Source organism: Carassius gibelio, chromosome A16 (genome assembly GCF_023724105.1).
Source record: "Carassius gibelio isolate Cgi1373 ecotype wild population from Czech Republic chromosome A16, carGib1.2-hapl.c, whole genome shotgun sequence".
In the NCBI taxonomy this organism is placed as follows: domain Eukaryota; kingdom Metazoa; phylum Chordata; class Actinopteri; order Cypriniformes; family Cyprinidae; genus Carassius; species Carassius gibelio.
Window position 1 is genome coordinate 5,418,169 of NC_068386.1, and position 16,301 is coordinate 5,434,469.

At 37.3% G+C, this 16,301-nt stretch overlaps 2 protein-coding genes across 2 annotated transcripts; both read left to right on the forward strand.

The window, feature by feature from the left end:
• Positions 1-2,736: 2,736 nt before the first annotated feature.
• LOC128030421 (metaxin-1) lies at positions 2,737-11,272 on the forward strand. The gene is made up of 8 exons (XM_052618037.1): positions 2,737-2,853; positions 6,498-6,567; positions 7,048-7,127; positions 7,785-7,877; positions 7,953-8,135; positions 9,137-9,213; positions 9,334-9,491; positions 9,599-11,272. Exons 1-8 carry the CDS (start codon positions 2,764-2,766, stop codon positions 9,820-9,822), a joined length of 975 nt encoding a protein of 324 aa, XP_052473997.1. The 5' UTR covers positions 2,737-2,763; the 3' UTR covers positions 9,823-11,272.
• A 522-nt stretch (positions 11,273-11,794) lies between these two features.
• LOC128030186 (thrombospondin-3a) lies at positions 11,795-14,926 on the forward strand. The gene is made up of 10 exons (XM_052617669.1): positions 11,795-11,827; positions 11,984-12,043; positions 12,606-12,708; positions 12,813-12,839; positions 12,931-13,013; positions 13,089-13,140; positions 13,418-13,566; positions 13,734-13,874; positions 14,522-14,596; positions 14,670-14,926. The coding sequence occupies exons 1-10, from the start codon at positions 11,795-11,797 to the stop codon at positions 14,883-14,885; spliced, it is 939 nt and encodes a 312-aa protein (XP_052473629.1). The 3' UTR covers positions 14,886-14,926.
• The last annotated feature ends 1,375 nt before the right edge of the window (positions 14,927-16,301 follow it).

Sequence of the window (16,301 nt, forward strand, 5' to 3'; positions counted from 1 at the left end):
TTACCAAAGTTACTTTGATATAATGCAAGGTATTTACATTTAAATGATAAATGGTACTTTTCTCTAAATGCAACCATTCAGTAACATAAAGTACTGTTGTATTTTTATCTGAAACCATGACTGTACCTGGGATATTTTCCAAAGGAGTTCTAGATGACCACTAGTCACTGACCTAATAGTTCAAATGATTTACTTTCATCTATACTGTATGTCTGGTGGGGGATGTAATATATCCTAGAATACTGTAAATATTCCATGAGTGCTTTATCCAAGCATGAATAACAAGAGACCCTCACCAGTTGCTCCACCTCTTGCTTGAGTGTTGTATATTCAGCTGATTGCTGATCAGCCAGTGAGTCTTTATAAACACGGTTAGTGATTCTGAGATCCATCAGAACTGAAGTCAAAGAGTGTGGAGTCGAGGCATCTGTGCTTTCAGTCAGGGAATCCACCGCAGACATGTTGACAGAGTTAACACCTAAATCAGATTTTGATATAATGATCATGAAAAGTTTTTGTGACATATTTAAATTGTTAATTTTAAGGTTTTTATTACATCCAGAAATGAAAATGTTGTCATGTTCAGGAAAAAATAATACATTCTGAGGATTTTTTTTTTCTCCATACAGTGAAAGTCAGTGTTGTCCAAAACAACAAAAACAATGACTTTTTATTTTGAATAAACAAACACTGAGAACATTTTCTAAAATATTTTCTGGTAACACTTTATTTTAAGGTGTCCTTATTACACGTATCACATGTACTTACTATCATAATTACAATTAATAATGCATAATTACATGCAAGTAACCCTAAACCAAACCCTAATCCTAACCGAACCATATAGGAAGTACATGCAGTTAATTATTATTACTCAGTACTTAAATGTATAACTACCCCATAACAAGGACACCTTAAAATAAAGTGTAACCTATTTTCTTTATGTACTTCAGAGTTTGGAACAACATTTTCTCATATTTAAATTTTTCATAAATCACATTTTTAAAACAAAGTTGGTACTTACCCATGAAAAGTACAATCCAACCAACAACTAAGGCGGTGGAGGCTCTTGGGATAATCTTCATCATCTCTGAAGACGTGTTATCCTTCAGTGTGTTATCTCTGCCAGAACGTTGAGTCAACATCAACTAATGTTCTGGACTCTGGAGAAAGTGGCTCTTTATCAGAGTGAACAGTCTTTTTATTGTTTGAGCACCTGAGCAGGTACTGAACCCAGGTGGGTGGAGCTCCTTCACCTCATTGTCTCATTGAGGAGTGAAAAAAGAGGATGCCTTTTCTAAAAACCTCCCTAAAAGAAAAACCACAAATCAGATCTCAGTCATTTCTCTTTGACAGCTATTACATTGAAATTAGACTTTTGCTCATCTTTCCTGCTTTTCAGATGAGACAATAACCCCCAGTGAATCCACATTCGTAAAGTTTGCAACTTTGATCTGAATAATAACTGTAACTATGATTAATGTCTGCATAGTATATAAGTCTGATTTGCTTTTGAATAGAGAGATGAAATTTATTTAGCTAGTAACTTTTTGTGGACATTGTGTAGGTTATTATATATTTATGGTCATAACGTCTCACCTTAAATAGCACATCTCACCTCAGCTGAAATGAATCTATGTGATGACATCACCTGTGACATCAGCAGTGACATTATACCGCAGAAGTGTGTGTGTATGTGTGTTTTGTCTGGTTGCAGGCAGCAGTGTGCAACTCCCTCCTCAAGACATTTTATCAGCCATAACCACATCTGTCTTCCTTTTTTAAGCATCCCATCAGATACATAAAACAATAAGTGTCTTTTATTGTGTTTCCAGATTGCATTAAAGTTAAAACAATATTTTGTGTCAGATGGTTCAATAAAATCATCTGCATTCATATAAATATTTAAAATCCGTTGATGTTTTTTCCTCTAGGTTAGAGACACTGTGGTAAGAATTCTGGATGTACTGGACACTATCAGTCCCCTGAGCTTCTGGAGATTATGTCATGTCATCATGTGTGCCTGCAGTTTTGGCTCATGAATTCTTGGCAGCTGTTTGGGATGGAGACTTGCAACACATGCAGTTGATTGTCCACTTGGCCAAGACATGACATCTCTGCTCTCCCCTACTTCAAACACTGATAATATATAAAACAAAGGCACACCGTTCCATGAAAGTATCTTACAAATAATGCCATGGTAACCAAACTTCCTGACAAAACACAACATACATATTGTTACTACAAAAGTATCAAAAAAGTCAAAACAGATATTAAATGACAGCAATATTCCTACACAGGTAGCAGTATATATATAGTATGTTTACAAAAGTGAATTAAAAAATAAAAAATCAGTTGACACAAACAATTAACATATATATATATATATATATATATGTATATATATATATATATATATATATATATATATATATATATATATATATATATTATTATTATTATTATTATTATTATTACAGTAAAAACACAGTATTATTGTAGAATATTATTGTAATTTAAAATAACTGGTTTATTTTATTATGTTTTAATACGTAGCCTAATTTATTGAATTTTCAGCAGCAATTCGTTACTCTGGTCTCAATGTACATCCAAAAGCAACTTAATAATATATATTAAGTAAGTTGCTGTGACTACACTAAAGCGTCAACACTGTTATTTTAAACAGTTATTTTATATTTGAATGAAAATAATTGCTGGGACTTTTATTTGTCGAAGCATCAGCTCCGGGTTACGGATGTTTGGATGCTAAAGATGGCGGCACCCAGTGAGCTGTTTTGCTGGAAGGCTGGTTTGGGTTTACCGTCAGTAAATACGGACTGTCTCATCGTGCTGGTGAGTCTTCATCACTGGCTCGTGTAATCTGGATGTTTATACGGGCTGGGTTCTGCTTAAGTTTTCGTGTTTGTGTAGAGAATCGATTCGGTATTGATCACATATCTTGTCAAATGTGTTTTGGAGACCTTACAGTTTAAATACCAGGCAGATCATGCTGCCCTTTGAAACGGGAAAATCTCCACTGTTTACTTTTCATGATTTAAGCCCTTGAGTTTTAATATCTCAGTTAATTCCACAGCCAAGGTGCTTATCTACAGATATGTTTGTTGCAAGTTTGGTCACACCAGGGCTGTGCTACTGTAAACCACAACCCCACCGCTGTCATCTGGAGTTAACATCAGTCTCATCTCCTGTCACAGCTTTGGAGACTGGATTCAGATCCATTTCATTCCCAATCAACAAAGGTTGTATGTGGGCACAGGACCAGGTTATTGTTTCTGAAATTGCATGTTAAAGTGATTAGATTACATCCGTGCTGTGTGCTTTGGACACAAGAGTGTGGTGGGATTTTTCCAGTTTGCCAGCCGGTGGGATGATGTTTGTGCATTACACTCTGTCTGCACCTACTCTGGGCGCTATGAAAACCACAGGCATGTTTTGCTCCCCGTGTCTGATGGTTTAGTAATGTGAAGTTCATTCAGAATTTTCCAAATTCTCTCACTGCACCAGATAAGGTTTCATTAAATTATAACTGCATGTGAAGGTCTGAGGATGCCTGGAGATTTGACTATATATATATAATTTCATATATACATGCAGTAGTGCGTGGGTGGGGCTTAAAACCAGGATGGTCCAATCGTCATCATTGCCACTTTATTTAAAGATCTTATGTGCGGCTCAAACTAATTATTACCATCTGCACTTTCAAGAGAAGCTGTTCTGTCATCCGTGGCCTAATTTCAATGTGTTTATGTGTACGGCAGGAGTCTGATGAACTGCTTTTACTGTGGGTAAAGTGGATTTCAGCCAGCTGTAGTTTTCCTCCTCGTATTTGCTTTGGACGGTACCGGTTGTTCACATAGGAATGATTTATTTCCAAACTCTGATCCTCTTTACTTTACAAGATACAATTTAGTATTCTGTAGGATTCAATCTAGTAATAAAGCTGAGGTTATGATGTCAGCCTTTAATTAAGGTCACTGCGCTTTTCCAGCTCACTGCTCGAGTGCAAACAGAACTCAATACTCAGCTTTTTCCGCAAATCTGCTTTCCTATCTGCCCTTTTACAGTCACAGTGAGTGCTGGTAGCCTTATGTTACAGAAATTAGAGCTGCACGATTAATCGTTAAAAGATCGCGATCTCGATTCAGACACCCTCTCGATCTCATTTCTAAAAGACAACGATTCCCCGAGTCTGTTAAACCTTTGACAAAGTCTTACCGGATCATTCAAATCCGTGCGCGCACTGCCGCTGACACAGAGAGAGCTCTTACCATGTTTGGTTAAGAAACCTCTTCACAAACAGTCTTTTCAACTACACAGTATTATATCTGTCTTACAGTCATTTATATTATCACAGAAATACTGGGATAAAGTTTATAGTTTAAATATAAACATTGATGTCTATATGGCAGCGATCAAAATATAACAAATCCCCTTTTGAAAGTACTGCGCTTTAAATAACGTTTGTGTCGATTGCATTGTTTCACCAATAGGTGGCGACAAGTGTCTTAATTTAGTTGTCAATGAATTAATTTTTCATTCAAGAGAATCGTTCAAAAACGCTGATTCATCCAGAAATGAAACAAGTGTAGTAGGTTTATGAGTGAGTCGTTGAATCAGTGATCTAAACAACTTTTTCATCATTCTAATATTAAAAAAACTGGGGTTTTAAATATATTATATATACACTACCAGTCAAAAGTTTTTGAACCATAAGATGTGTAATGTTTTTTTAAAGTCTCTTCTGCTCACCAAACTATATTTATCTGATCCAAAGTACAGCAAAAACAGTAAAGTTTTGAAATATATTTTTTTACCATTTAAAATAACTGCTTTCACTTGAATGTATTTTAAAATGTAATTTATTTCTGTGGTGTGCAGCTGTATTTTCAGCATCATTACTCCAGTCTTCAGTGTCACATGATCTTCAGAAATCATTCTAATATGCTGTTTTGCCGTTCAAAAAAAACATTATTATTATTATTATTATTATTATTATTATTATGTTGAAAACAGATGAGTAGATTTTTTTCAGGTTCCTTTGATAGAAAGTTCAGAAGAACAATAATTGTGTGTAATAGAAATATTTTGTTATAAATGTCTTTGTCACACTTGATCAATTTAAAGAATCCTTGCAAAATAAAATAATTAATTTATATACTTGTGATAATGATAATGTTAATAGTAATAATAATAATAAAGAATCGTAGGAGAATCGTGATCTCTATATGAGATCAAAAAATCGTGATTCTCAATTTATCCAGAATCGTGCAGCCCTAACAGAAATCACCCAAAAATAATTTTCACTGAAACACAAATAATCTGAAGCATTTTTATGCAGCTCTTTTCCATAAAAGGATGGTTCATAGTGACTACAGCTCCAAAACAAACATTAAAGAAGGCCATGTCATTCATATCTCCTGAAGCCTTACAAAATCTCGGAGGGGACAGTCTGGCATATTTTGTGGCATAATTATGCCCATCCATTTTCTATACCCGCTCAATCTATGTAGGGTCACGTAAGATTTCTAGAATAAAAAGTTATTTCCTGAAGTTATTTGTTATGCGTTTTCCTATTTATTTTATTTGTAATAGCTGCTTAATTTATTCTATTTTATAATGTTTGGAGCTTTACAGTGAAGGTCAGTTACTCAATAGCTGCTTGAAGATTCTTCAAAATTTGCATGAGGCTAAGTAGTTATGGTAATGACAGATTGGCATTATTTTTTTATGGGGGGCTATCCCTTTAAGAATCAAGGCTGATTTTTCTTGAGCCATTCTTGGCTTGAGTCTGAATTGTAAAGAAAGGCTCCAGGCAATTTAACCCCAGTGATCAGCAGTATTTAGATGCTTTCAATGGAAAGAATCTGCTAAACAACGTGCTGAATGGCTGACGTCTGAGCCAGGTGTGAAGTGCGCAATCTGTCAGCTCTCAGCTGCATGTGCAATTATAATGTGAAATGGTGTCCCTCTTATCAGATGTCGTCGTAGAACGAGGCATCTCATCCTAAACCCCTTACCCTGTCCTAGAGCTGTTTTGTTGAAGTTAGCTTATTTTTGTTTATTCAGGTTGTGTTCATGCGTTTGCTGCAACACTATGTTTTCTTCATCTGTGTTATATACTGTATAAGACTGTGTGCTTCTTGTAAATTAGTGGAGCTTGCCAAGGAAAGCAACACAGCTCATACTTCAGTTGGTTTGTAAATTTGTTCATAAATGATACCTCAAGTGATCACTTAAAATTGCTTTTCTAGCTCGTAAGATTTATAATGTTGGCCTAGCAGATGGCAAATGGTAAATAAAATCCTTTAAAGTTGCATTGGAGGAGGGAGCTCTATCTAGAGACCATAATGTCACATATTGGAACCTGGAAGCTTAAATCTTGTTAACCAGAACTGGGATTAGTGTTAAACTAAAATGGGATTAGTATACCTGATGATGATGATGATGATAATAATGTCTTGTATATCATTTTCCAGGCTTATGCTCGCTTTGCTGGAGCTCCACTCAAAATTCACAAGATTTCTAACCCCTGGAGAAGCCCCACAGGTAAGCAGGCAGAGTCTTTTTCTTGGCAAACACTCAACATTCATTAAGACGAATGTTTAGCGTGTTTTAACTGAAGCACACCAGCCTCTTTCTCTTTTCTGCCGAGCTGCTGACATTCTTGTCTGTCTCCATTATTATATGAAATTCTTCCAAAGAGTCGTCTTCAGTATTATTCCATATTGAAGACCAGTGTTCAGCACTTTTATAATGCGTAGAACCTTTGACTTTGCAGGAACGACATATTTACTGTATTCACTTTGTCATTCTTTACAAAGAAATTAAAAAGAAATAAAAATCATCTAATGCATAACAGTTAATTTGCCTGTTTATTTAATTTAAGTGGACATTCTCTTTGGATGAGTATGTTGGTCATTTTGTAATACTGGTATGTTTTGTAAAGATCATGCATTTCTATTATTGATATCCAGAGTGCGTTGAAAATAAATGTTTTTTTTACTGATGCTCAAGTCTTCGCTGCAGGTTCACTTCCTGCTCTCAGGACCAAAGATGAAGGCAGCTGCTCCCAACCCAGTCAGATCATCATTCAGTTGAGGAAACAGGTGATTATCTCTTGCCTGCGAAACCTTGCTGCTGTCATGGTCACGTTTTGCTTTTCATCATGCATTATACAAGTGTCCCTGTATATTTCACTCGTCATGGGCTCATTTGTACCAAACAAAGCTTAATTTTGTAGGCTCTGGTTCATTCGAGTACCACAGCCTTTCCAGTTAAGCCTGCTGCCATTATAAAAGCTCCTCTAATTTTCTCATTAATCATGTTTGATTGCACAATGAAGGGAACTTCACATACGTGTCAAAGTCCAGAGTAAAACCGATCCTGATCATGATAAACAAGTCTGCCTCTTCCATGAGGGCGATTAACATTACAATGACACATCTCATAGAAATCTTGTAGAATTTAACCAATCAGATAACAACTTCGAAAATAACAAATTTTGTGTGCTTTGTGCATCAGATGCCAGTGGTCCATCGAGTCTTTGGTAATGCTAACTTCTTAGTTGGCCTACGAAATTACGTCATCCCAGCAGCACCATATAAATAAGCCATTCATCAGTGGTAAACACTGGCTCTGCTTGAACTGTCTGACGTGGCATGACTTTGGAGACGTTGTTCTGTACCTGTTTGGAGAGGCTGCACTGTACCTATTTTTCCTGAACAACAGCAGACGTAATAGTAATACTGGAATTTGGGTTTTAGAAATACAATGCAGACTATGATCTCTCGGCCAAGGAGGGCGCAGACACTCTGGCCTTCATCTCGTTACTGGAGGAGCGACTGTTACCTGCACTGGTGAGATTCAAACCCTGAACCTCGGCGAGAAACGTTTTGGTGGGTACTTGCTCAAACTCTCATGTCTCCCGGCAGATCTACGCTTTATGGATCGATCCTAAGAACTACGTGGAGGTGACGCGCCGCTGGCATGGAGAGAATATGTCCTTCCCACTCAACTTCTTTCTGCCCGGCTGCATGCAAAACAGGCAGCTTGAGCGACTCCGCCTGATCCGGGGAAACAGTTCACTGGAGGCGGGAGAAGAGGCTGAGAAGGAGGTTGGTGGAGTTCTGGATCTTGTGCTTGATGGTGTTTGTTTTTGCTGTGCAATATGCATCAGATGGTGGGTGGTCTTTGTTGTCAATAACTCCTCCTTGAGGCACCAGGACGGCTGTTAGACTCTAGCCAGATTCAACAGTGTTCTGGTCCCTGAAGAGGACACTGATAAACCTGCAGATGTGTGGAATCTGGGCTCAAATAGAGCAGAAGTTCCATTCTGGCAGTGAATTCTATGCAAGATAGTTGCTAGTCTGATCTAGGGAAACAACTCTGCTTATTTATGAATCACAATGTACATGCAGGGGTTATGCTCCCTGTGGCGGAATGTTATTTTTTCATTGATTTTGCTTGTGATAAAAAAAACAAAGTTTTCTTTTAATGCTGTGTTAAAGGAATAGTCCAACAAAAAAATGAACATTCTAACATCATTTACTCCCCGTTGTTTCTATCCAAACCTGTATGACTTTCTTTTTTCCAAAGACCATGAAAGAAGATTTTTTTGAAGAATGCTAGGAACCAAACAATTTCGGTTCCCATTGACTTACCTAGTATTAGTATTTATGTCCATACAATGGAAGTCAATGGGAACCAAACTGTTTTTTTTTTTTTTTTTTTTTTTTTTTTTTTTTGCAGAATAAAGAAAGTCATACAGGTTTGAAAGATATGAGGGGAAGGAAATGATGACCGTTTTTATTTTTGGGAGGACTATGTTTTTACCAGCGCATTCACACCAAGAAAGAAACTTTTATTAGCGTCCACACATCAGTGCATTCTGTTTAATATAAGCCCACATTGCAGTTATGTCTACACTCAAGCTCTTTAAAGGTAGATTCTGATTGGTTGTCAATGTTTTTATTGTTCATCAGCTGTAAAAAAAAAAAAAAAAATCTGATAGTAATTCCAACAATAACATGAATGGAGAAAAAGAGGATATAAGAATCTGTAATCTAGTTGTTTCTTCTACATCCTCTCAGTCTCTTTTCCCTGAAACTCTCTCCAGCTTTACCATGATGCTCTGGAGTGCCTAAATCTTCTTTCTCAGCGACTGGGATCGAACAAATTTTTCTTTGGAGATTCGTAAGTGTTTTACACATCAAGGTTGAACTTTGAGCTTTACTTTCAGTTGATTTATGGCTTAGGTTTAGAACATACAATGTATATACATTTGATGTTTGTGTGTGTGTGTGTGTGTTAAAGGCCCTCTTCTCTAGACGCGTATGTGTTTGGTCATCTAGCTCCGCTTATTAAAATCCGGCTGCCTAACTGCCGCCTGCAGCAGAACTTGAAGAATCTGGACAACTTGAACACGTTTTGTTGCAACATCTTGAGCTTGTACTTCCCCAGCGAGAGTAAAGGTGACCAACAACCACAATAAAGTGTTTGCAAAGAACAAAACATCCATTGATCTGTCTGTAGAAAAAGAGTCATTGAGTCCTGATGTTCGTGTCTGTTCTGTTTGCAGAGGGCGTCAGTCGTCCGATGTCCAGCACACAGCAGGGGAACGAATTTGACAACGAGCCATACAAGAGACGCAAGCAGCTGCTGTCAGTGCTGGTCGCTGTGGCAGCGATGTTGAGCTATGCTCTCCTCACCGGCATAGTAGCTATTGAGCATATGCAGGAGGAGGAGCATGTAAGCCCCGCCTCTCTCCGAGGCTCCTCCCAGGACGAGGAAGAGGAGGAGTGAATGATGACTTGGCACTGGGACTGTCACATCTACTTGGTGGAGGAACACACAGGAACAACATATTATTGGGGATTTATGTATCATTTATTCCTTGACTTGAGCTTTAATTGTGTGATAATCTTTGTTTTTATATCTTCGTTAGAAGACTTTAATTTTTCCATAAAGCTGCACTTGTTGCTTTAATCTCTTGACTGGATATATTCACCTGTGCTTTCTTTTTTACAGAATAAAAGCAGATCTCTTTATAGCTACTAATTTTTAGCTAAGTTGAGGAGAGAAAGCATTGAAAACTCAACTTTCATTGTGTGGACCAACTGCTTTATTACAGAGGGTTTTAAACCCTTTTGATTGCTTAATGATAATGAGATTGAGAGATGTACACCTCTTATGTGCTATGGCCTTGTATGTTTTAAAACTCAGTGCTTTTCTTGTGTTAATGCACACATTTTATTTGCTACCTTCATAAATTATCTTTTCTGCCGTGTAAGATAAACTCATGTTAATGTGATCTTATTGAGTGAAATAGGAAAATACCAAAATTTAGTTAAGTTACACTCTTAAAATCATAAATCACCAAAAACAAATAATTTATTCTCCATATGTTTATTCTCCATTCCAAACCTGTGCCACTTGGTTTCAAATGTGAAATCAGAAGGGATATATTTTGCAAAATGTCAACATTGATTTTCTCACAGTTAAAGGTCAGATTTTCTGCTCCAAAAGGGATAAGATTAGTTTCAACAACTTGTCTGCTGTTTTCTATATTATTCAATAAATTATATAGAATTGTTCACTGTTGGCTCTTATTCAAATATGCACATACAAAAGTGCATTTGCATACTTGATTACATGATGTGAGAACAAACAGTGTTTGGCATCAATAATTTGTGTGTTGCACATTTGAATATTGTGCCAGAATGATCCAGAACAATGTTATGGCACATTGTTTAGAAAACATTGACTTATACTGAAATATGTCTTTTTGTGACAATTATATAAGGGTGAGGTGATAATGACAGAATTTACATATTTGAATAAACAAACCCTTTGAAAGTGACATTTTCAAATCAATTCACAGGATAAAGAGAACAACTTTCTTACGTTATTGAGGATTAGAAATTGCATTTGCATATTGTTAGGAGATGGTAACAGATTATTAAAGCCAAAAGTTACTGTCCAAAGGAATCTTGCTGACAGACCACATAACTGGCTAAGGTGTTTTAATTCCTCTAACTTTCCATTAGGATTTCTGTAAGGCAGTTCAAATACAAAAGTGAGTTTTTCTCTTGAGTTAAACTCTTTGAAAGAGAAACGGTGGATTAATCAAGATGCTTGTTTTGGGTATTGTTACTTAATGTTTGTACTTTGCCTAAATATCTTTGTTTCACACCATTATGGATTTCTATTTTCATAATTTAAGGGAGAAATAAACAGTCCTGAATAATCCCGATTCTGCAGTGGGGGTTTTTTTTTCTAAAGATGAAATGCTGCATCGACACAGAGGGAGTTGCTGATTTTATCTGTTGCATTCCTGTAACAAGTGACCCTGAGGACTGTGTGTGAAGTGGAGGTTGTAAGAAAGAAAGATATTTTCTTCCAGCTACAGTTTACCTGCCGGCAGTGTTTCCGAGCATCAGAGGTGACTGAGCGAGGGCTCTGTGAATTAGTCTCTGTGGAGACACAGCTGTGTGTTACAGCACCAGAATCTCTCTCTGGCTCCTGTTCATTCCTGGGGTTGATTCCTGTATTTGTGTGTGGAAACATAGTGGACCCCCTCCTCACCACTAGATCCAGAGCAATCAGGAGCTCCCCGAAGCCACACAACATTGTTTAATGACCTCAAAAGAATAATCTGGGAAAGAATTCCTGTTCAAAAAGGAAAAATGCATTTGGGTTGTGCTCATTTTCCACACAGGGATTTTCCAAACAGATGGGGAAGCGGTGGGTGGAGTTATGCTCCGAACTGTGTGTCATGGACCAAACTGGTTCTGGTTTTGTTCAGGGGGTAAAACTTTGATTCATGACTCCATTGTGAAAATTTTTACTCAAAGCTCATATTTTCCCTTCTGGGAAGAGGGCAGTTTAACAAGCTCCTCATTTAAAGTTCTTTCGGATGGTGCGTAGAACAAAAAGCAGTTTTTTTTTCTTTTTCTGCTTGCAGGGTCCAGTTAAGCTCAAGTACAGAACTGTTCCCCTCACACCTGCTGTTAAAAGCTCAGAGGTAATGAAAAATAAACATCACTCCAGGACAGACTGTCGGGACTGGACTCTGAAACTGAACAGCCCTCATTCTGCTCTGCTTTAAAATGTCACTTTCTTTATGCCAGGAGATTGTGTTTGCAAGCAGACTGGCACAAAATCAAAAACTCACCCTGGAATTATGAAGTTGAGCGGGAGACATGTCAAAGCCAGTGTTTGCATTCGTTTTTGCATTCGTGTTTGCAAACAGTTTTTGATGAATGAAGTTCAAAAGGGCAGCATTTATATTTATATAGATATATATATCTGATCTGTCCCAGATTTTTGCATAGTAGTGTGTTCTATTATTTTTTTCCATAGAAGACAAAAATGTAAATATTATATGATCTGTGTGTATTCTTGAGAAATTCTCCTTTTTGTGTATCACTGAAATAATAAAGCATTCAGGTTTTCAAGGTGTAAACTATTCCTTAAATTTTTTTTGTAAAATAAGAGCTTCGATGTTGTGATTGGTTAAGAACTGAAATCCAGGTGTCAATAATAATATTATATCAAATACGATAATCAAATAATTCTTCTTCCAGGGTGCAGTGGAGTATCTTAAAGTGGCACTAGGGGGCACGGTTGCCCAGGCTGGGGCTCTTACCGACTGCCCCTTTCAGGGAGACTCCTCTTCATATAACATAGGTTAGCCAGCAACACAGGATTGTACACAGAGCTTAAATGTGTAGGTTTTTGATTGCTTGTGAAGACTTTGTCTGAAATATTTTTGTTTAAACCTTGTTTTTCAGTGAACGGTGAGGTTAATTCTATTCTAGGTGAGTCAGCATTGGTGAAGTCATGATGTCCAATATGTTTGTTTTTTATTGATTGATTTAAATTAAAGATAATTGACAATTTTTTGAACAGGTGAGCACACTAAAGCTCTGATTGGGCAGTTGATCATCTTTAACCAGATCTTGGGAGAGCTGAGAGAGGACATCAGAGAACAGGTGTGAGTGAGTTATACAGTATGTGAGCGAATGTGCTCTGAACATGTTTGATTTATGTGTTTTTGCACTATTTAGGTGAAAGAAATGTCTGTCATCAGGAATGCTATTCTGGAGTGCCAGATGTGTGGTGAGCAGCGACATCAAACCTTAACATCAACCTGACAAAGCAACAAAAAAATTTTTTCGGGGCTATTAGTTGTGCTAACAGTTGAGTTAAGAAAAAAAGTGATAGCCAAAGTAGTTGTATGTCATGCCTTTGCACATACCAAAGGATTCCTGACAAATTAATTGATTTATATTATTATAATACAATCTGTTTCAATCTGTTATTATGTACAATCTGATTCCTTGAGCTTATCGATCCTTATTGGCTTATTGTGATGATATGTCTCTTTGTTTTGAAGGATTTTATGAGCCACGTTCACGCTGTCAGCCCAACCCCTGCTTTAAGGGCGTGGCCTGTATGGACACATTTGATTTCCCAGGGTACCGCTGTGGCCCCTGTCCGGAGGGTATGACGGGGAACGGCACACACTGTCAGGATATAGATGAGGTAGGTGAGGGCATTTATTGCTGGTTTTATCTTTGTCTTGGTCCAGAAACCACTGTAACTGTTTATGTCCATGTTCCAAAGAGTCTTGAATAAACATGCCTTTGTTTTTTATTCATAAGTGTTGTTTTGCTAAAGCTGTTTCATATTAGCATGTCTCTCCCCATCAGTGTGCAGAGGCTCAGCCGTGTTACACACCAGGCGCATGTGTCAACACAGCAAAAGGGTTTACCTGTGAGCCTTGCCCACCTGGACTGTGGGGTCCTCCTCTCTCTGGATTCGGTGCGGAATATGCTAAGAGTCACCGTCAGGTACCGTGCATTTATTTGATCAGAGATACAGTAGTATTGTGAAATATTGTTACATTTTAAAATAGCTGTTTTCTATTATAATATATTTAAAAATGTGATTGATTCCTGTGATGGCAAAGTTGAATTTTCAGCATCATTACTACAGTCCGAAGTGTCACATGACACTTCAGAAATCATTCTAATATGCTGATTTGCTGCTTAAGAAACAGAAACAGAAATAGAAAGTTCAAAACAACAACATTTAAATGAAAAATTTATTTTGTAACACTTTAAATGTTTTTACAGTCATATTTCATCAAGTTAAAGTTCCAAAAACAAAAAAATCCTTCCGTTCTTCTTACAAAAATGTATTTTATAGGTTCATTTTTGAAGGCTAGTGTCTATAATTAATAATTTAAGCCAGATTTTTGAGCAGAAGAAAGCAGCTGAAGTATCAAAAAAATTGCAAAACCTTTAAAATAAATGTGAAATAGGTAATTTTGAGGAATATATAATATATAATATTCATTTGAATGTCAGTGTGGAATATGCTAAGAGTCACCACCAGGTACAGTGGGCCTCAAAAAAGTATTAAGATGCCTTTCCTTTAGATAGGAAAGTGGCAAAACAAATAGCACTTAATGTCTTTTTTAATGATTTTGTTTCAGGAATGCTCTGATATTGATGAATGTCTTGATTTGGCCAACACCTGCACACCCAACTCCTTCTGCATCAACACCATTGTGAGTCCAGTACCTTTCTATGATATCATGCAAAGTGTATATGTTAATGCTTTTAACTTCTCCCTTCTCTTAGGGATCATATCGATGGGGTCAGTACAAGGTTGGATATGTTGGGAATCAGACAACTGGATGTTTCCCTCGGAAATCGTGCGCTACTCTCAGTTTCAACCCCTGTGACACTAACGCTCACTGTGTCATTGAGCGGAACGGCGACCTTACCTGCGCTGTATGTCTCCTCAGTTACCAGTATAACATGCGTCCCAACCAGACAAGATGTGTAAAGATTTAAGGGACCCTCAGTTTGTCTTACAATTAAAATTCTATTATCTATTTTATTGTCTGAAAATTCTATTATTAGTTACTCATGCTCACATTTTTCCAAATCCAAATTATTTTCTTTCTTCTGTGGAACATAAAAAAATTAAAATACAAAAAAAGAGAGAGCGAAATGTTTCAGTTTTGGTTACTATTGAATTCTACTGTTTGGACAAAAAGCAGTTTTTGGTGAGCAGCATCTTCAAAATATCTTCAAAATAAGTCTTACGAGTTTGAGATAAGGGTGACATTTCTTTATATATTTGGGTGAACTCTCCCTTTATTATAAAATTGCGTGGAGTAGGATTTTGAACCAATGAGGTTTCACAGTGGGCGGGGCTACTGAGAGCAAGTAACTGACAAGATGCCCTGTCACTCATAACTTATCAAGGCTTAGGACTAAAAATAAATCAGATTTACATATATCATATCATATCATATCTTTATTACATCGTTCTCAAGTTTTCTGGTATATTTCTGTATGATTCTCTTAGTGTAATGTGGGATGGGTCGGTAATGGTCACACCTGTGGAAAGGACACGGATATTGATGGTTAACCGGATCGCTCCTTGCCCTGCATGGACAATGACAAGCACCCCAAACAGGTCTGAAACTCACAATCTTTTAACCAGCAATCCTTCTCCCTGCACACACTGGTGCTGTATAAACATTGACTGAATTGATGTGACTCTTTGATGTGATCATATTGTTTTATTTATTCTAATGGTTTATAGACTTGATTCTTTCCAGATCATGTACGATTGTTTGTACATCTTGTACCTTTTTAAAATTAAGCTATTCATTCTAGAAGAGGTACTGTGTTTACATAGACCAAGTTTGTTTTAGCATTTGTTTGGACTTTTATGTGATAGATTCACCATAGCTTGCAGTTAACTTTTCCGAAGTCTGAACACAGGGTTTTATATTATTTTATTCTATTATGCAATTGCTTTAATTGTTGCTCTAAGGATATTCATATTCTTTGTTTTTCCGGACAACTGCATCTTTACACCCAACTCCGGTCAGGAAGATGCAGATAATGATGGGATTGGAGACCAGTGTGATGAGGATGCAGATGGAGATGGAATAAAAAATGTAGAGGTGTGTTTGTGGCCCGTTATCAGGGGCGGATCTACCGGGGTGGCATAGGGTGGCAAATGCCACCCTAAAAGAAAGCCTTGCCACCCCTGCTGCCACCCCAGTTGGAAGCAACGAATTAAAGGTTATGGCCAATTTGAAAATTTAGGAGCGCGAATCTTCCGTGATTCGCGATCCCGTAGGAACTCCCGAACTGATTCAAATGATTCACGATCCACAAACTGACTCAAATGATTCGCGAACCCGCTCCGAACTCCCGAACTGACTCAAATGATTCGCGATCCCGCTCCGA